Source organism: Callorhinchus milii, unplaced genomic scaffold (genome assembly GCF_018977255.1).
Source record: "Callorhinchus milii isolate IMCB2004 unplaced genomic scaffold, IMCB_Cmil_1.0 Scaffold13, whole genome shotgun sequence".
Taxonomy (NCBI): Eukaryota; Metazoa; Chordata; class Chondrichthyes; order Chimaeriformes; family Callorhinchidae; genus Callorhinchus; species Callorhinchus milii.
This window is the reverse complement of record NW_024704754.1, coordinates 8,779,740-8,796,987: the sequence shown is the minus strand read 5'-3', so window position 1 is coordinate 8,796,987 and position 17,248 is coordinate 8,779,740. Positions and strand designations below refer to the sequence as shown.

The 17,248-nt window shown below is 43.2% G+C and overlaps 1 protein-coding gene across 2 annotated transcripts in view; it reads left to right on the top strand.

Moving 5' to 3' along the window:
* afap1l1a (actin filament associated protein 1-like 1a) overlaps positions 1-17,248 on the top strand; it is a 108,558-nt gene that overhangs the window by 71,249 nt on the left and 20,061 nt on the right. For both annotated transcript variants that reach the window (XM_007908013.2, XM_007908012.2), the window contains exons 6-14: positions 1,110-1,208; positions 1,915-2,126; positions 4,257-4,436; positions 9,083-9,166; positions 10,085-10,178; positions 10,753-10,902; positions 12,532-12,743; positions 14,168-14,313; positions 15,587-15,665. In XM_007908013.2, coding sequence (XP_007906204.1) covers positions 1,110-1,208; positions 1,915-2,126; positions 4,257-4,436; positions 9,083-9,166; positions 10,085-10,178; positions 10,753-10,902; positions 12,532-12,743; positions 14,168-14,313; positions 15,587-15,665 — 1,256 coding nt within the window. The remainder of the gene's footprint in view (positions 1-1,109; positions 1,209-1,914; positions 2,127-4,256; positions 4,437-9,082; positions 9,167-10,084; positions 10,179-10,752; positions 10,903-12,531; positions 12,744-14,167; positions 14,314-15,586; positions 15,666-17,248) is intronic.

The following is a 17,248-nucleotide window of genomic DNA, read 5'->3' as shown; positions in this document are numbered from 1 at the left end:
GACCTCACTGACTGTGTTTTTGCTCAATACCCTCAAACTCTCTCCGCCCCACCCCACCCTCCCTTCCCTGCTTGGTGATCTCCACTCATCTTTGCCAGCACTCCGATAGCCAGCCGAAGTAAGCACTGAGTCCTAGACACTTGAGTAATCCCCAGATCAGTAAGATTCATCTAATGTACAGGAGCCAGGTTCCTCTTCAGGCCAGACATGTCCCTTTCGGTCTTTAAATATTTATGACATGAACAAAGTATTCTAATGTAAGCAATATCCTAAATCAGTCAAACCTAATTCCCCACATAACCCAACATTTGTGTTGAATCAGAAAAAATTTGCAAGTAAGAAGTCATTTGCTACTAAACTGAGGTCGTCAAAATGAGTTTACAGTAAACAAATGGTAGTTTTTGTGATCAACACAGTGGGATCTGAAATACACCCAACAAAAATGAACCTTTTGTCAATGAACCTGTGACCCTGACCAGAAGGTTGTAATGTGATTAAATGCATTCTGAATTTAAGAGGCAGTGTCTGCCTTTTGTTCCTGCAGTTAGCTTCAAAATTTTTCTGCAAAAGAGTACTTCAAATAAATGCACACACACTCTCTCTCTCATATTACTTTCAAGGATAGCAATTACAGCAACTTGAATTTATATAGCGACCAACATATAGGATAACATCTCGGAGCACTTTACAGTGACCGGGGTCACGGACCACAGTCGAAGAGGTTAGTTTTTGAGATGGGATTTAAAGACAGAGAGGGGCAAGACTATGTATATATACTTCAATTTTTATCTATGAAAAGTGAAGGCATGCCCATCACAACAGCCTGAACAGTCTACTCTTCCCTTCAGCAACATTCTGGCATCAGAATTACACACTGCTGAATTCTTCAAAAATGTTAGAGTTTAAGCAGTCTTGGTCAATTTCATGGCCCATCGTGTGATTTATATGATTTACTGGTGACCATTGGAATCTGGTTCAGGGGTTATATTCCAAAGGATTATTTTTGTAAAACAGTATCAAAAGTGGGCATTGACGCAACTACCTTTGCTTCAGAAAGTGAAGATCCTTTTATGGACATACAAACAATCAATTATTCCTCTTTCTTTCAGACAGCTCCAGCCCACCAAACTCTATTGAGGACGGCTACTATGAAGATGCGGACAATAACTACCCGGTCACAAGGATCAATGGAGAACATAAGCATTCATGTACTCTAGTTCCATTACTTTTCCTTATTACGTTCTCTAGTTTTGTAAAGCTAGCTTGCAATTAAATGATTAGGAGCGTAAGAAGTCATTGCGCAGATGAGAAATGGACTCATCCTGACTTGTAGATTGTTTCAGAAGCAAACTTGGAATGCTTAGAATATTTAATCTAATTGAGCATTAAAACCTCCAGAAGTCACTGCCTCAATCCCTCTATATCTTGCCCCCTCGTTGCCATCTTTCAGATCGCACCTGAAGACTTTTCTCTTCGACCGTGTCTCTAGTCACCTCCCCTTTCCCCCCTGGCTCAGCATCAAGCACCACCATTGTTCAATACTATGAGATGCTACCCCACATGAAGGGTGCTACAAAAATGCAAATTGGTGTTGTTAGATTTTATCGTTTTTCGTTTGTTTCTCTTCTTCATCTCCTGAGGTCGTTCATTCCTTTTCCCTTCTCCTGTGGTGAGGTTCCCACCTGCTGTTCACCCTTGATCAAGTCCCTTATGACTTGATCTAGTTTTGATGTTAATGTATAATTGAGATGTTCTTATCCAATAGACTGACAGTTCAACTTCTTGTCTGAAAAGGAGGAATGAATAGGTTATTAACACAAGAGCAGGTTGTAAAATAGCTGCTGTGCAGACATTTTGTCTCTTATCAAGCTGCATTGCTTGATCGTGCAAATATCCCTGACTGTTTCCACACAGACAATGACTCAGATGTAATGAGCAGCTCATATGAGTCTTACGACGATGAAGAGGAAGACGGGAAGGGTCAACGGCTGACCCATCAGTGGCCGTCGGAGGAAGCCTCGATGGACTTGGTGAAGGATTGCAGGATCTGTGCCTTCCTGCTCAGGAAGAAACGCTTCGGGCAGTGGGCCAAGCAACTCTGTGTCATCAAGGAAGACCGACTACTGGTAAACAACTGACTGTCAAACATGGGCTTGTTGGTCTCTGAAAACATGTGTGTGTTTCTACCACTGAACCGCTTAGGGAATGTTGTGCGGATTTCACTTAAAGCTCTGGCCCAAATGGCTTTATTTATATTTCAATGCAAGTGCCATTTTGTGCGTGGCTCATGGCTTCCTCAGTAATTCTGTTTCAGTTAGCCAGGTGTTTGATACATGCGGACACACATCAGTATCCATAACAGATTGTGATAGTCCCATCACTGAGTTGCTGATCCGTATGGAAGAAGAAGTGGTCTCTGTTTGAGTTAGCCGGTACCAACCTGGCGGGGGCGTGAAGGGGTGGGGGGGAGGTGAAGGGTGCCCTCAGCATCTGGTTTATGGACAGGAAAATCATCCAAGGTTCTGTCTTGCTGGAGAGTGTGTTTGTGATTGGGGAGTCCTTCAGTGTCCTGGTTAGAGCACTCACCTCAAAAGTGAGAGGACCCAGGTTCGATTGCCAGGCAGGTCAAAACCTTAGTCATGTTTCCTTATTCCACAACTAGCAGTAATTAAGAACCCGACTGTTCGCCAATTGGCGGATCGCTTACCGGGGGTAATATTCCCTCCAAAAAAAAGAATTTGGGTCACTCAATCCATGACTGTTTGTGGGACACTGCTGTTCGCAATTGGCTGCCATATTTTGCACACAAAATTTACAGTCAATCCACTTTACAATATATTCTGTGAAGCACTTTGAGACATCTCAAAGATGTGATAAGGTGCTATATCAAATTAATGATTTATTATTATTATGTGTTGTGTGATTGTGTATATGTGTGTGGACATTAGGATAGATTCAGGCCCGGCCTGTATATAATTTCTTTGTGGTCAACATTCACTGCATATACTGGTCAATCGGTCAGGGGCCAGCTCCCAGAATCTCAGCAGAAGCAAAAGGAATCAAATATTTCAATAAAAGAGAGAAAAATGACTGGCTCTTTACGAAACAAAAGCACTTCTGACAGTTTGAGGAATGTAGTCTTTCATGGATAATTTGTATCAAATTGTGAATTTTGCTTGTCCAGGATTGAAGCTAGGAGAAATGCCAGTTAATATTTAGCCTAATTCAGTGTTAAAATCTAAAGCAGCAGTGTATACTCCATCCTGATGGTAGAAGCTGTTTTATGCCACTTACTGAACAGTGTTGTATTTAGTCTGCAGCTTTGCTGTATCTTGAAAACATATGACACGGGTGTCTGTTTACGTTTCCTGGATAGTTGCACCTCACAAGCTTAACTCTATGTTCAGAAGCAAATGTTTGGGTCACAAAAACACCCAATTTATCTTCATCAAAGCACTTTAGTGGAAGAAAATTGCACAGAGGGAAAACAAATCTCTTTCTTGTGAGCGTACGTTTATAAAGTGACTATCCAGTGTATCTGTGCACTACTTAAAAATTTGCAGAATGGTACTAGCAAAGAGCACTTTAATCTCCCAACGGTTGCTATGATAATAATACTTTCATTTGATATAGCGCCTTATCACGACTTTGAGACGTCTCAAAGCGCTTCACAGAATGTACTCTAAAGTAGATTGACTGTATATTTTTTTGGGCGATACGCACAACAATTGTACATAGCAGTGTCCCACAAACAGTTCTTGAGTGATTGGTATTGTTTTTTTGAAGGAATTATTACCCCCGGAAAAGCGATCCGCCAATCGACTAACAACTGGGTTCCTACTAGGTAAACAGAGGCATGTGGAGTAAGGAAACTTGCCCAATGTTTCATCCTGCCGGGAATCGAACCCAGGTCTCTCGCTTGCGAGGCGAGTGCTCTTAACCAGTGAGCTACAGGACTTCACTGTATTGCAGTTACTGTTACACAAATCGTTAGCCCCGTAAGTAGATTGAATCCAAAGTTCTTGCAGCATGTGAATGGGAAACTGAGGTTAATTTTACGCAGTGCATTTTAATTTCCATTAAGAATCTAAAGCAAACCTTTTCTTGGTCACTGATTTCCCTCAGGGCTCTGAACTCCAGCAGTTATCCCAACACACACTCGGGTTCCCCAAGCCTTAGCTCTTGCTAACCTGAGCCTAGATTCCATTCAGAGAAATGCAACCCAAGTTTGGATCTGTGGATCTCTTTTTTTCTAGTGTTACAAGAGCTCCAAAGACCACCAGCCCCACCTGGAGTTACTATTGAACACCTCCAATGTGATTTATATCTCCAAAGACGGACGGAGGAAGAAACATGAGCTGAGATTCTCCCAGCCGGGCACGGAGGCGCTGGTGTTAGCAGCACAGAGCAAAGAACAAGCAGAGGAATGGTTAAAGGTACTGAAGAGAATTAACAACAACAACCACAAAATTACATTTGTATAGCGCCTTTCACATCGGGAGGACGTCCCAAAGCGCTGGACAGACAGAGTTACGGACCTGAGCTGGGGGTCGGGGTGGGGGAGGATGGAGGGTAGGGGGGAAGCAGAGAGGTCGAAAGCACAGTCGAAGAGGAGGGTCTTGAGTTGGGTCTTCAAGGTGGCGAGGGAGGTGGCGAGACGGAGGCACTGTGGGATGGAGTTCCAGAGGGTGGGTGCAGAGTCGCGGAAGACCTGCCCACCAATAGTGGGGCGAGCGAGACAGGGGATGTGCAGAGGGAGCGAACAGAGTGGTAGGAGGTTGGGAAGTCGGAGAGGTTGGGGGGAGCAAGACCATGGAGGGCTTTGAAGGTGAGGACCAGGATCTTGAACTGTATCCTCGGTTTGATGGGAAGCCAGTGGAGTTAGATATGGATGGGGGTGATAGGGTCGCGGAGCCTAGTGCGGGAGAGGACACGGGCTGCAGAATTCTGGGTTATCTGCAGCCTGTGGAGGGAGGAGTTGGGGAGGCCGACAAACAGTGAGTTTGCATAGTCGAGCCTTGATGTAGTGAAGGCATGAATGAGGTGGCCTGCGGTGATGTTCACAATAATCTCAAACAACCCTCAGGATGTTCACAATAATCTTGTAGATCTTTAATTATTTTGCCCACAATATATACAGTCAATTCACTTTACAGTATATTATATGAACTGCTTTGAGACGTCTCGACAATGTGATATGGCGCTATAACAAATGCAAGGATTATTTTTATTATTTTTCCAGACCGCGTGTGAACTTGAGCTAAGAAAAAACAGAGCAACTTGGCAGAACTTCAACTTCACTGATACATCTGGGTCTAGATTGACTCCATTTATGTAACATTTCAAAACATCCAGAATTTGGCAACTTCTTAAATGCAGACTTCTTTCAAGCCTTTGCTGTAAGCTTTCTTTTTAAGATCTACAGGAAAAATGGCTTCAAAGTTAAGACTAACTTGAGACGTCCTCCCAATGTGAAAGGTGCTACATCAAATGTAAAGAATATTATTAATAATGATAAATTGCAATTGTTATAAATATCAATGGTTATTAATAACATCATTTGTGATTAATACTCACTATTGTTAATATTATTAACAATAATACATCACAATTGTTTTCCGAATCTGTAGTATGGGGTTTGATGGTGCTACAAATATATTAACGCACAACGCTTTTTGGACTAAAATGAAGAATAATGATACTCCACCCACACCACATCAGTCTTATTTAAACGCCCCAGGACACTGTTGCCAGTTAGAGTAGCAAATGTAGTAAAATAAATAAGAATTCTTATCTCACAAATTACCACCAATTTTTATCACTAGCCTGTAAAAATGTACATTCCAATTCATCAAGGGCATTTCACACTGAGAGGACATCTTAATGAGCTCAAAACATCGCTTTGAGACATCCTTCTGAGGTGAAAGGCGCGATATAAATATAAAATGTATTCTACATGTTTTACAGCAGCGTATTGTAAGTGAATCTGCTATAGTCCTCGTGGAAGTTCTTGAGGTTGAACCATTATGAAAGGTTGTATTTAGCAGATATCATTTCAGACAATCAGAGTTCGGGGGTTCGGGATTTCCAGGCACCATTTCATCAGTCAATCTTGATCATATTACACTTGTTTTTAATGGTGTGAACTATAATTCTGATTGTCTTTGTCTGATATCTGATCTGTTGAATTTTCCACTCCTCAGCTTTCCTGATTGATTCTCTCAGAGATGCCGTGAGCAGAGGATTAGGTTATTTTCTATAGGAGAAACTTATCCCTCTATCTCCCCAAGGTATCCCTATCCCACACAACATGACTGATTGTGAAATCCATCTACTGTTTCCTTTCATTGTTCCACATGGAGATTTCTGTGTGAAATTTGTGAGAATGAGGTATAATGACCTCACATCAGAACACACGCTTACACCCACTTACACTCACATTTAATGGCTGCTTGCGGTACATTGCACAAATTGATTGCCACATTCGCCTACAAAAATACAGTCCCTACACATTACAGTAAATCCTGTGAAGCTCTTTCAGACATCCTCCTGATGTGAAAGGCACTGGATGAAATGCAAATATTATTATGATCTTGGAAGAGCAGTTCAATTCAGCTACGAGCACATTTAATTTGTGTGTAAGTCTTGCATTTCTTGCAATTTGGTGGTGTTTTATGCTGATTCAGGGATTTCTTCATTGTCCCTCTGCCGGTTGGAAGCACTGCTTTTCATTTGGTTGGTCACTGGCACAGAAACAGTTAATTCTAGTTCCAAGAGTATGTAATTACAGTACTGGTTTAGGTCTCATGGAGCGAGGCTGGCAGGGGCAAGGTCTCGGTGGGGGTGGGGCGTGAGGTTTCTACTCCTCAGTGCAGGATGGACCCCATACTTACAGATGCAGCTCCTGCAGATATGGGGTTAAATTGGCTTATCTTCTAGTGATGCAATTTCCAACTGCGGCCAAAAGGGGGCAAAGTGCTGCTGATTCACCATAAGTCGGTAGTCCCCCTCACCCACCGACCTCTGGGTGGGGGGGTGGGAGAGAAATAGCAGCAAGCTTGTTGGATGTGATAGAGTATGACTGGGGTTCTGAGCACTTATAAGGGGATGTGGAGGGTCAAGGGTGCAGATATACTTATACTGCGGAAATTCAGTGCATAGTGATTCACTGCCTACATTACGGGAGCCAGGAGTTACTGAGATGCAGGTAAAGCTGCTGCTCACTAAAATGGTTTGGCCGCTAGCGAGCAGCCCTAGGGAGAACACTGCTGGGAGGCAGTCCCTCCTAACAGATGTACAGCCCCTTGCTGGGCCAGAGGGCTAGTTGACGAGGCTGGAGTTGGCCTGTCAGTGAATCCACCACAGGTGGTATAAAGCTACTCCGAAGTGGGCTCATCTCTGCAACTTGGTCAAAAGTGAGATCTGATTGTGGACGTCCTCGAGAGCATCAGGATCTGGACCTGAGCACAAAGAACGTTGTCTGGCACCAGGACCTCCAAAGGTTTGGTTTGAGATTTTTAGGTTCAGGAGGGGTTGGAATCCATGTCCTCAATGAATGAAATTGGTGATAACAGGCTGCAGGAAGTGAGCCTGCGTGGTATGTGCGCCCAGCCAGACACTGTACTGACCAACATCCTCAACCCACCTCCACTGTCTCACCACATCAGAATTGTAAGAACATCTCACAGATGCTTGGTCTCCCCTTTGCCACATGGAATGTGAATTCTGTTGGAGGCAAAATGTCTGAGATCCCCCTTTCCCAAGAGTGAGTTCATGTCCTCGCTCTCCAGGAAACATGTGGGATGGTGGGTGATTGTCGTTTGCATTTCCATGGGTACCAGGTAGTTGAAGGGCCTCTGGACCCAAAGATAAATGGTGCTTGTGGTGTGGCTCTGATCATTGACCAGGATCTGCTGGCAGCGTGTTCTGTGCTAACCTCGTCTAGGCTAAGATACTCTTTATGGATCTGCACCTGGCTTGTGGGATCAGTGTACCTTCCCCAAAAGCTGCAGGGTGTGCACAGAAAGACAGTGGCAATGTTATCACCCATTTCATGCTCAGGTGCGTTGGCCAGAGGGAAGCTCACAGGGAGTTCCTAGTACCTACCATCCACCTAGTGAGGCTCAAATACTTGTTGAATGTCGAACGACAATGTGACTATCCACCTGGGAGGGGTTGGTGAGCTAGTGGGGGGGGCTCCTCGGAGCTGAACTGGCACCATGGTGACATGCCTGGCAATGGAAAGCTTGCCGGACAGTAATATCAATGGCAAGCTATGTGGCTTTAGCTGGTTAGACTCCAGCAGTACCCCATCGCACACTGTGGGGTGTCCAAGCCTTGGCTGTTGCCAACCTGAGTCTAATAGCTTAATGGAGTCCTGTAGCTTAGTGGTTAGAGCACTCACCTCACAAGTGAGAGGACACGGGTCTGATGCCGGGCAAGGAAGAACATTTACCTAGCAATAAATAGGAACCCGGTTGTTAGTCGTTTGGTGGATCACTTTCCCAGGGGTAATATTTCCTTCAAAATAAATAAAAGATTATGTGGTATCTCAGTCCACAACTGTTTGTGGGACACTGCTGCGCAATTAGTTGCTGCGTTTGGCCCACAAAATACACAGTCAATTCATTTTATAGTATGTTCTGTGAAGTGCTTTGAGATGTCTCGATTGATAAGGCGCTATATCAAATGCAAGCACTTTATTTTATTATAATACTTTCCAGAATTAGGTAAGCAGGATGCACCCCTCCAGAGAGAAAGTGTGCATCGCATTCCAACAAACTATCTCTGGGATTTTCAATTGTAGGTGGAAATTGTACATGGAAATCTCAGCTTGGTATGGATACTCTTAAGCATGGTGATCGGATTCTGCATGTGTCAGACGCCAAGCTGACCGGAAAAAAAAAGGACATCTTAAGAGATTTCCAAATTAAGGATGAATTTAAGATGTTTTCCAAAACTCGGCACAATATTAAGTTTGAAAACATTCTGGCAAAGTCTCAGTAACTCAGCTTGTGGGAAGCTGGTTGAGGCGAGGCTGGTGAGGCGGTATTAACAACCCTCGCTTCTCTGTTTGATTTAGGTTATTAAAGACGTGTGCGGCCAGTCCAGTGGGATAGAGGGATCTACTTCGCCGCCTTTCCTCCGGAAATTGGAATTGGAAAAGGTAAATGTGTGATATGTTTTGTTCTTGGAATTCCTGGTTCATACGAGAAGAATCAGACTTCCAGTTTAATTGAATCCAATTTCATTTTAAAAGCCAAAGTAGTTAGAAAGAAGGCATGCATTTGATAGTGTTCCTCAGACTGTGCCAGGAAATGTTCCTGAAGGACGCAGATTATTGATAACATAAGCAATATCAGTGGCCAACCAGTTTGGAAAACTGGATTCCTGTAGAGTAGTGGTTAGGGCCCTCACCTTGAAAGCAAGAGGACCAGGGTTTGATTCCTGGGTGGGGTGAAACCTTCGGCAAGTTTCCTTACTCCACATGGCTCTGTTCACCTAGCGGCAAGTAGAAACCCGGTTATTAGTTGATTGGCGTATCGTTTTCCAGGGAGAATAATCCCTCAAAAAATATGTGGTCAATCAATCTGAGATTGTTTGTGGGACAATGCGGCAGAACCATCTTTTATTGAAAGCAAATCCTAGAGGAACCTCTGCACTGCTCCAATGGGCATGGCTATTCCCTACATGAAATGCGCTAGCTCTCTGAATAAATTTGCTCTGTGCCAGAATTGTGGCTAGCTTTTGTGATGCAGGCCTGAGCCAGATGTTTGGTTAATGATTTCCCAATTGATTTCACCCAAATTCTTAACATTCAGCAGAACAAAAAGGTTTGGGGGATTCAAACCCAAATCCCAGAGTAAAGCCGCTGAACCAGTCAGACTCCCCAAACAGCTTTTCTTTCATGAATGATTCACCCACCCCTCCAAGATGATCGTCTCTGGTACACATTGTGAATTACTGTTCGTTTGTTATCCATCCATTCGATGTTCAATTAGATGGATGACTGGGAAAACAGGAGCAAGGCTTCCTGGCTTTGTAAACGCAGCAATTTAATCTTGGTTTCCTTGCTTTTATACAGAGATTATCGAATGAAAAACAGGCTTCGTGGGCTGAGAGTGGTGTAATTGGGGACAATGGATCTACAGCTAATGGCAGAGAAGGCAGGGAGCATGGTGAGTCAGTGCAGGGCTGTATAAACACTCGTTTTAACCTCCATTGTTTGCAGTTCCATTAGCCCTTTTACAAACAAACACTGAGAAAGAAAAATATACAGGATAACTACTGACAGCACACAGCAGCATTGCAAATAGGGTGTTGCACAGAATGAAGTGTGAGATATTTAAAACTGCATAATCCCTGGATTCAATTTTCATTATGTGTGGTTTTGTACCGACTCCCAGCTCGGGTCCGAAACTCTGACTGTCCAGCACTTTGGGACATCATCCCGATGTGAAAGGCGCGATACAAATGTAATTTTGTGTTGTTACGATAATAATAAATAATAATCCTGTCTTATATGACTATTACATTCACGTCACTTAATTGCACACAACATTAACTGATTTGTTAATCAGCGACGTGATAAGGCACTATATCAAATGCAAGGATTATTATTATTAATTCCTTCGCGTCTTGTCGGTGCTCCACTGCATTCCAGCATTCAGCGAGTGGGAGTGCAACATTCCACTCCTAGGTTACACACCATCATTGGGGCTAAAACCATCGTCTTGTTTTGTCACTGAACAGCAAAAGGGAAGAGGAGCGGACTCACTGAACTGAAAGGCACTGTCAGTAAGGCAGCAGGGAGAAAGATCACCCGGATCATAAGTCTGGCCAAAAAAAAGCAAACTACTGAAGAACAAACTTCATCAACTGAAGAGGATATTCCATGCTGTGGTCAGTATCAATGCTCATATAAGCATTAAATAAGGACTTTACACACAGTATTTCTAGTGGAGTCCTGTAGCATATTGGTTGGAGTACTCGCCTTGCAAGCGAGAGGACGGGTTTGATGACCGGGCAAGGAAGAACATTAGGCAAGTTTCCTTACCCCATAAGCTTCTGTTTACCTAGCAGTAAGTAGGAAACCAGTTGTTAATCGATTGGCGGATCATTTTCTAGGGGTAATAATCCCTCAAAAAAAATGTTTTAATAATAATTTGGTCACTCAATCCATTTGTTTGTGGGACACTACTGTGTGCAATTTGCCCACAAGACACTTTACAGTATATTCTGTGAAGCACTTTGTGATTTTTCAATGATGTGATAAGGCGCTATATCAAATGCAAGGATTAATATTATTATATTCTGACAGCACCGCATTTCCCTGAATATCTGCAATCTGTGCCTTTGTAACAATAGACAACTTGAGAAATGACTGATTGATATAACAGTAGGGTATTCGCAAACTCAGACCTGCTGCAGGTCTTCCAGGCAACTAGTGGGGGCCGAGCTTTCAGCCACGGCACCTCCACTCTGGAATTTATAAGAACTCAAAGATCCTGAAGTACTAATTGGAAAGTGGAGGGAGTTTCTTTCTCCTGGTATCCTGGACAACCATCCCCTAGATAAAGATGGTCTTGGCTGTTGGTAGGACATTGCTATGTGCAAATTGGATTTTACGTTCAACTGCAAATACTGCGCTATACAGTAAATTTTGCAAATGCTTTGAGATGTCTCAACGACGTGATAAGGTGCAATATCAAATGCAACGATTATTATAAAACTTACCTTTTCGACCATGTCTTCAGTCAAGATGCCATGTGCCATCCACAGAATCCTTCTTTTAGAGCATAAAGTTAGACGACAATGAATAAAATAAGTCATAAAATTCTCAATACCCCAAATACACTAATTCTCAATAGCCATAGAGAACAGCAGGTCACAGATTCAAATCCTGGAATAGAGGAGGAGAGGGAGAAAAATTATACTTTTGACCACTTAAACAAATAAAACGAAATAATCCTTGCATTTGATATAGCGGTTATCATGTCATTGACACTGAGGTGTATCAAAGCACCTCAGAGGAGTTCCTGTAAAACACAGTATTTGTAGGCAAACTTGCGATATTTGGAATGCACTGCCTGAAAGGGTGGTGGAAGCAGATTCAATAATAACTTTCAAAAGGAGATTGGATATTTACTTAAAAATAAAAAATTGCAAGGCTTTGGGGAAAGTGCAGGGGAGTGGAAATAATTGAATAACTCTTTCAAAGACCTGACATGGGCACGATGGGCCAAATAGCCTCCTTCTGTACTGTAGGATTCCATGATTCTATGATTTCCATTGCTACCCACACCTACCATTCAAAGACAAGTCAGGCTCCCATCGCAAAAGGCATCAGACATGAGAGCTGATTCCCAAAAAGGGCAGACTCTGTACCATATCTTTGATAGGTTCTGTACATTGATAGGTTCGTAACATCACTTGAAACCATGAGATGATTACCACTCACATTGCATGTAATCCTGTCATGCCTGCTATGTAATCACTATATCACGGGCTCTGTCTCTCACCCCTGTCCAGGTTACCTATGTGTATTGATTAACAACTGCTGGAAGGAACGCTGGTGTCGACTGAAAGGCAACACATTGTATTTCCACAAGGACAGGACGGATCTGAGGACCCACATGAACTCCATCAGGCTTCAGGCCTGTCAACTGGTACCAGGATTCGGATCAAAACATCCCTTTGCTTTTCGGGTGCTTCGAAACGGGCAGGAAGTGTCCGTGCTGGAGGTGAAATTGGCTGGAAAACAATAGGACTTTGTCGGTGCTTCGAGCTCGTCGATATTTCCCGTGACGTGAAATATTTTTTAAATCTTGGGAGCCAAATCTTTGAACAGAAATAAAGACCAAACTGTCCAAATGCTCACTGCAATCATCTGCAGACACTTGAAGGGTCTCTCGAATACATATCACAAAAAATAGTGATCTCTTGTCAGATCTTTACAAAAGAAATCCCACTGTAAAGACTTGAAAAAGGCATACTATTTTAGTGATCAGTGAACATCAGACCCCCATGTTGCTAATGGCCTTTGTAACAACAACTTGAATTTATAGAGTGCATGTCACGTAGGGTAATGTCTTAGACAGTTTCACAGGAATGGGGTTAGACACCAAGCAAGGGAGAGGAGAGGGAATGAAGAGGGAGATGACCATAGGCACATTCAAAAAGGTAGGATTTAAATACAGAAAGATGGGGGTTGGGGAGTGAAATGGAGTGGTAGAAGGAGGAAGTTCCATTGATTAATTGATTAGGAACTGAAGGATGTTATCTGAATTTCAGTTATTGAGTTCCAGAAATGAGTTAAAGCAACATATAGTAAAAATAATAATAATAATATAATAATCCTTGCATTTGATATAGTTCCTTATCACGTCTTCGAGAATATATTGTAAAGTGAATTAACTTCATGTCTTGTGGGCGAAACATGGCAGCCAATTGCCCACGGCAGTGTCCCACAAACAGTTGTGGATTGAGTGACCAAATTCTTTATAGTATTATTTTTTTGAAATGATTATTACCCCCAGAAAAGCGATCCGCCAATCGACTAACAACCGGGTTTCTACTTACTGCTAGGTAAACAGAAGTGTGTGGAGTAAGTAAACATACACAATGTTTCGCCCTGCCCGGGAATCAAACCCAGGTCCTCTCACTTGTGAGGCGAGTTAAGTTCTAACCATTAAGCTACAGGACTCCACAAATGGTTTTGTTCAGAAATATTTCCAATTCACTTGCCTAATTTGCCTGTTGCGTATTGGTTAGAGTACTTGCCTCATAAGCGAGAGGACCTGGATTCAAAGCCCGGGCGGGACGAAACCTTAGGAAAATTTCCTTACTCCTTACGCCTCTTTTTACCTAGCAGTAAGTAGGAACCCGGTTGTTAGTCAATTGGCTGATCGCTTTCCGGGGTAATAAATAATTGCTTCAAAAAAATTCTAATTTGGAAACATGACTGTTTGTTGGACACTGCTGTATGCAATTGGCTGCTGCATTTCTCCCACAAAATATAGTCAATTTACAGTACATTCTGTAAAGCGCTTTGAGACTCTCAATGACATGATAAGGCACTATATCAAATGCAAGGATTATTATTATTTTATGCCTTTACTGTACAATGACAGACCATTCCCAACTCAGCTTCCTGTGGGTTTTGCAGGCGAGCTGTTCGGAGGAGATGGGCCGGTGGCTGGGGCTGCTGTTGGCTGAGACGAGTTCTTCCCCGAACCCCGAGGCTCTACACTATGATTATGTGGATGTGGAAACGATAGCAAACATAGTGGACGCAGTCCGTCATTCCTTCTGGTGAGAACGGCCAGCACTATCCAAAGCAAACGTAACACCCTGAGGCAAATTAGATAGATTTCTTTTAGAAAACAATATTTTGAGATACAGTATATGAGTAATTTGAGACATGGCAAGTGTTTTGTGGCTTGGAAGAACCAGGCAACTTTGGATCTAAGGTTCCCAAAGCTTTCCACTGTGATGGTAGACTAACCCATATAGAATTAATTGCTGGAAACATCTCCATTATTGTCTAGATGGACCTTGGTCTTTTTTTGTCTCGCAATTCCTATGAGGCTGCCTTTACTGTTGACAGTGGTTCATTATTATCCGCCACACAACTTTAAGTGGAAATTAAGCTTTAATAGCAAATTAACTGAAGAATTTGATCTTTTTAATCAGTGTCTTCCTCCTGATAGCTCAGTTTGTAGCATTCCCTCCTCTGAGTCAGAAGGTTGTAGGTTCAAGTTCCACATTGGATCTTCATAGTCTAGGCTGACACTGGGGGAGCGCTGCAAAGTCAGAAGTGCTGTCCTTCAGATTAGATGTTAAACTGAGGTACTATCTATGTGTTTCTCGCGGATGTTAAAGATCCCATAATACTATCTGAAGAGAGGAGGCAGATGGTTCTGGCCACCAATCCTTCAGACAAACAACTCTTCCACCTCATGGACGTTTACCGGAATCTTCCATTGTTTGCCTACAAACAAAACAGTCACTGCAGTTACAGTAGTTATAGTGAAGTACGTTGAGGCATGTGATGACATGCCATGAAGTCCATTCTCTCTCTGCAGTCTCCTTCAGCTGGGTCACAATCCCACTGATGCAGTTGCATTCAGAGAACACCCATGTGGTCAGCTCTTCATCCACAGTGGTGATCATCATTGCAAGAGCCCCAGCTTGGTCCTGACCCAAGAGTAAAGCACAAGACTTTCCAGCAGGGGGCTCTGCCGAGCACAGGAACCAAAGGCTTGGTCAATATATCCCATTTAATCAGAGGATGCTGATAACAATTGAAGTGTTACCATCTAGTACAAATGAATGCATTGTTTTAAAGACTGAATATAATAGCACGTTTCATTCATTTAAAAGTGCTGGATGAAACATGTTCCACTAAATGCAGTCTTTAAAACAATATATTTACCATATTATTATTATATATTGGAATCGATAGTGAGTAAAACCCTTGGAAGTTGATAACACACAGTTAAGTAATTTAGTGCTGTTGTTTCTGAAAGTAGAACTCAGCTTAATTTTTGTGACATTAAATTGTTTTTCCGTTTTTGATACTTAGGTGGGCTACATCCAACAATTCTGCACTTTACCCATACGATAGCAGGACATACGATGATGTGCCCTATGAGAAAGTCCAGGTAAGGTGGTCAGAAAACAATGTGGTATTTCATATTGGAAATTAAAGGGAAGCTGTTTTTGTGGGGAAAAAAGTTTCAGCCCAATATTTGTTTGAAAAGTTTGCTTCAAAATGTTGTGGAGGTTTGGGAAGGTCACGGCATGAATATCAGTTTTGAAGGATAGCTGGGGATCAAACAGGACACCGAGGTTCCGCATTTGCTCGGTGAGGTGAAGAGTGCAGCCATGAATAGTGATAATGTCAGTGGCTGAGGTGAAGAAGTACTGACAGGAGCAAATCAGGAGGGCCTCTGTTTTGCCAACGTTAAGCTAGAGGAGGTTGGCTCTCAAGACTTGATGTCAGACAGACAATTTGCCAGGACATCAATGGTCCTGGAGTCGAGGGTGGGGGCAGTGAGATAGAGTTGGGTGGCATCCACATACATGTGGAAGTTGACCGAGGACAAAGCCCTGAGGGTCGCCACACGTGACAGTGCAGGGGCTAGAGGAGAACCATTACTGAACACAAAGTGCAGATGGTGGGAAAGGTAAGATTGGAAGCAGGCTAGGACAGAACATTGACGTGGAGGTGAAAGGAGAGGTGGTGGAGAAGAATAGAGTGGTTGATGGTATTGAAAATGGCAGAGGTCGAGAAGGACGAAGAGACACAGAGAGCCCTGGTCGCGGGTTGAAAGAATCTAATTTGTCACTTTGACCCGGGCTATTTCCGTGCTGTAAGCAGCACAAAACCCAGATTGGAGGGGTTCATGGAGGGAATACTGGGAGAGGAAAATGCGAAGCTGGGAAGCACCACTTCATTCCATGACTTTAGAAAGAAAAAGGTTTGAAATTGGGCAGTAGTTGGAGAGCAGAGATAGGTCAAGAGAAGGTGTTTTGAGGGTAGGGGTGATGAAGGCTATCTTTAGGGGGATGGGTACGGTGCCAGTGGTCAAGGAAAGGTTAACAATGTTTGTTAGTAAGGGGGCAAAGGGTGGAGTTGGGAGGTAAGGAGAGGGATAGGGATGGGGTCAAGGGAGCAGATGGTGGGTTTCATTTGGGAAATGATGCAGGTGAGCAAAAAGGGAGAGACAGGGTCAAAGGGATGCGGGAGTGCTGGAAGGGGAGCGAGAGGTGGGGAGGATGTGGTGGTAGAGGGGGTAGAGATGACAAAATGGATCCCTTCGACTTTGAACTCAAGGAAATCCATCATCTCACATTTGTGAATAGAGGAGAGGCATGGGAGGGGGGACGGAGGCGTTGGTTAATGGTAGAAAAGAGGAGTGTGGGGTTGTTCTTAGCTTCCAAGATGATTTTATAATAAAGGATGACTTAGCTGAGGCAAGGGCGCAATCCTGCCAAATCTGACGATGAACCGTTAAATTGGATTTGCGCCAGGTGCGTTCGGTGATGTGCACCTGAGATTTGAGGGAGCAGAGGTGGCTGGTGTACAGAGTGTTAGCCTGGCTCAGTTGGTGGCACGCTTTGTAGTTAAAGGAGTTTCTAGAAAGCAAAACTATAAAATGTTTCTGCTCATTTGTCCCCATTACATCTGGTTTTCTTCACATCAAAGACATAGCAGTCAGCAACTTTTACTGGTCCCTAAACC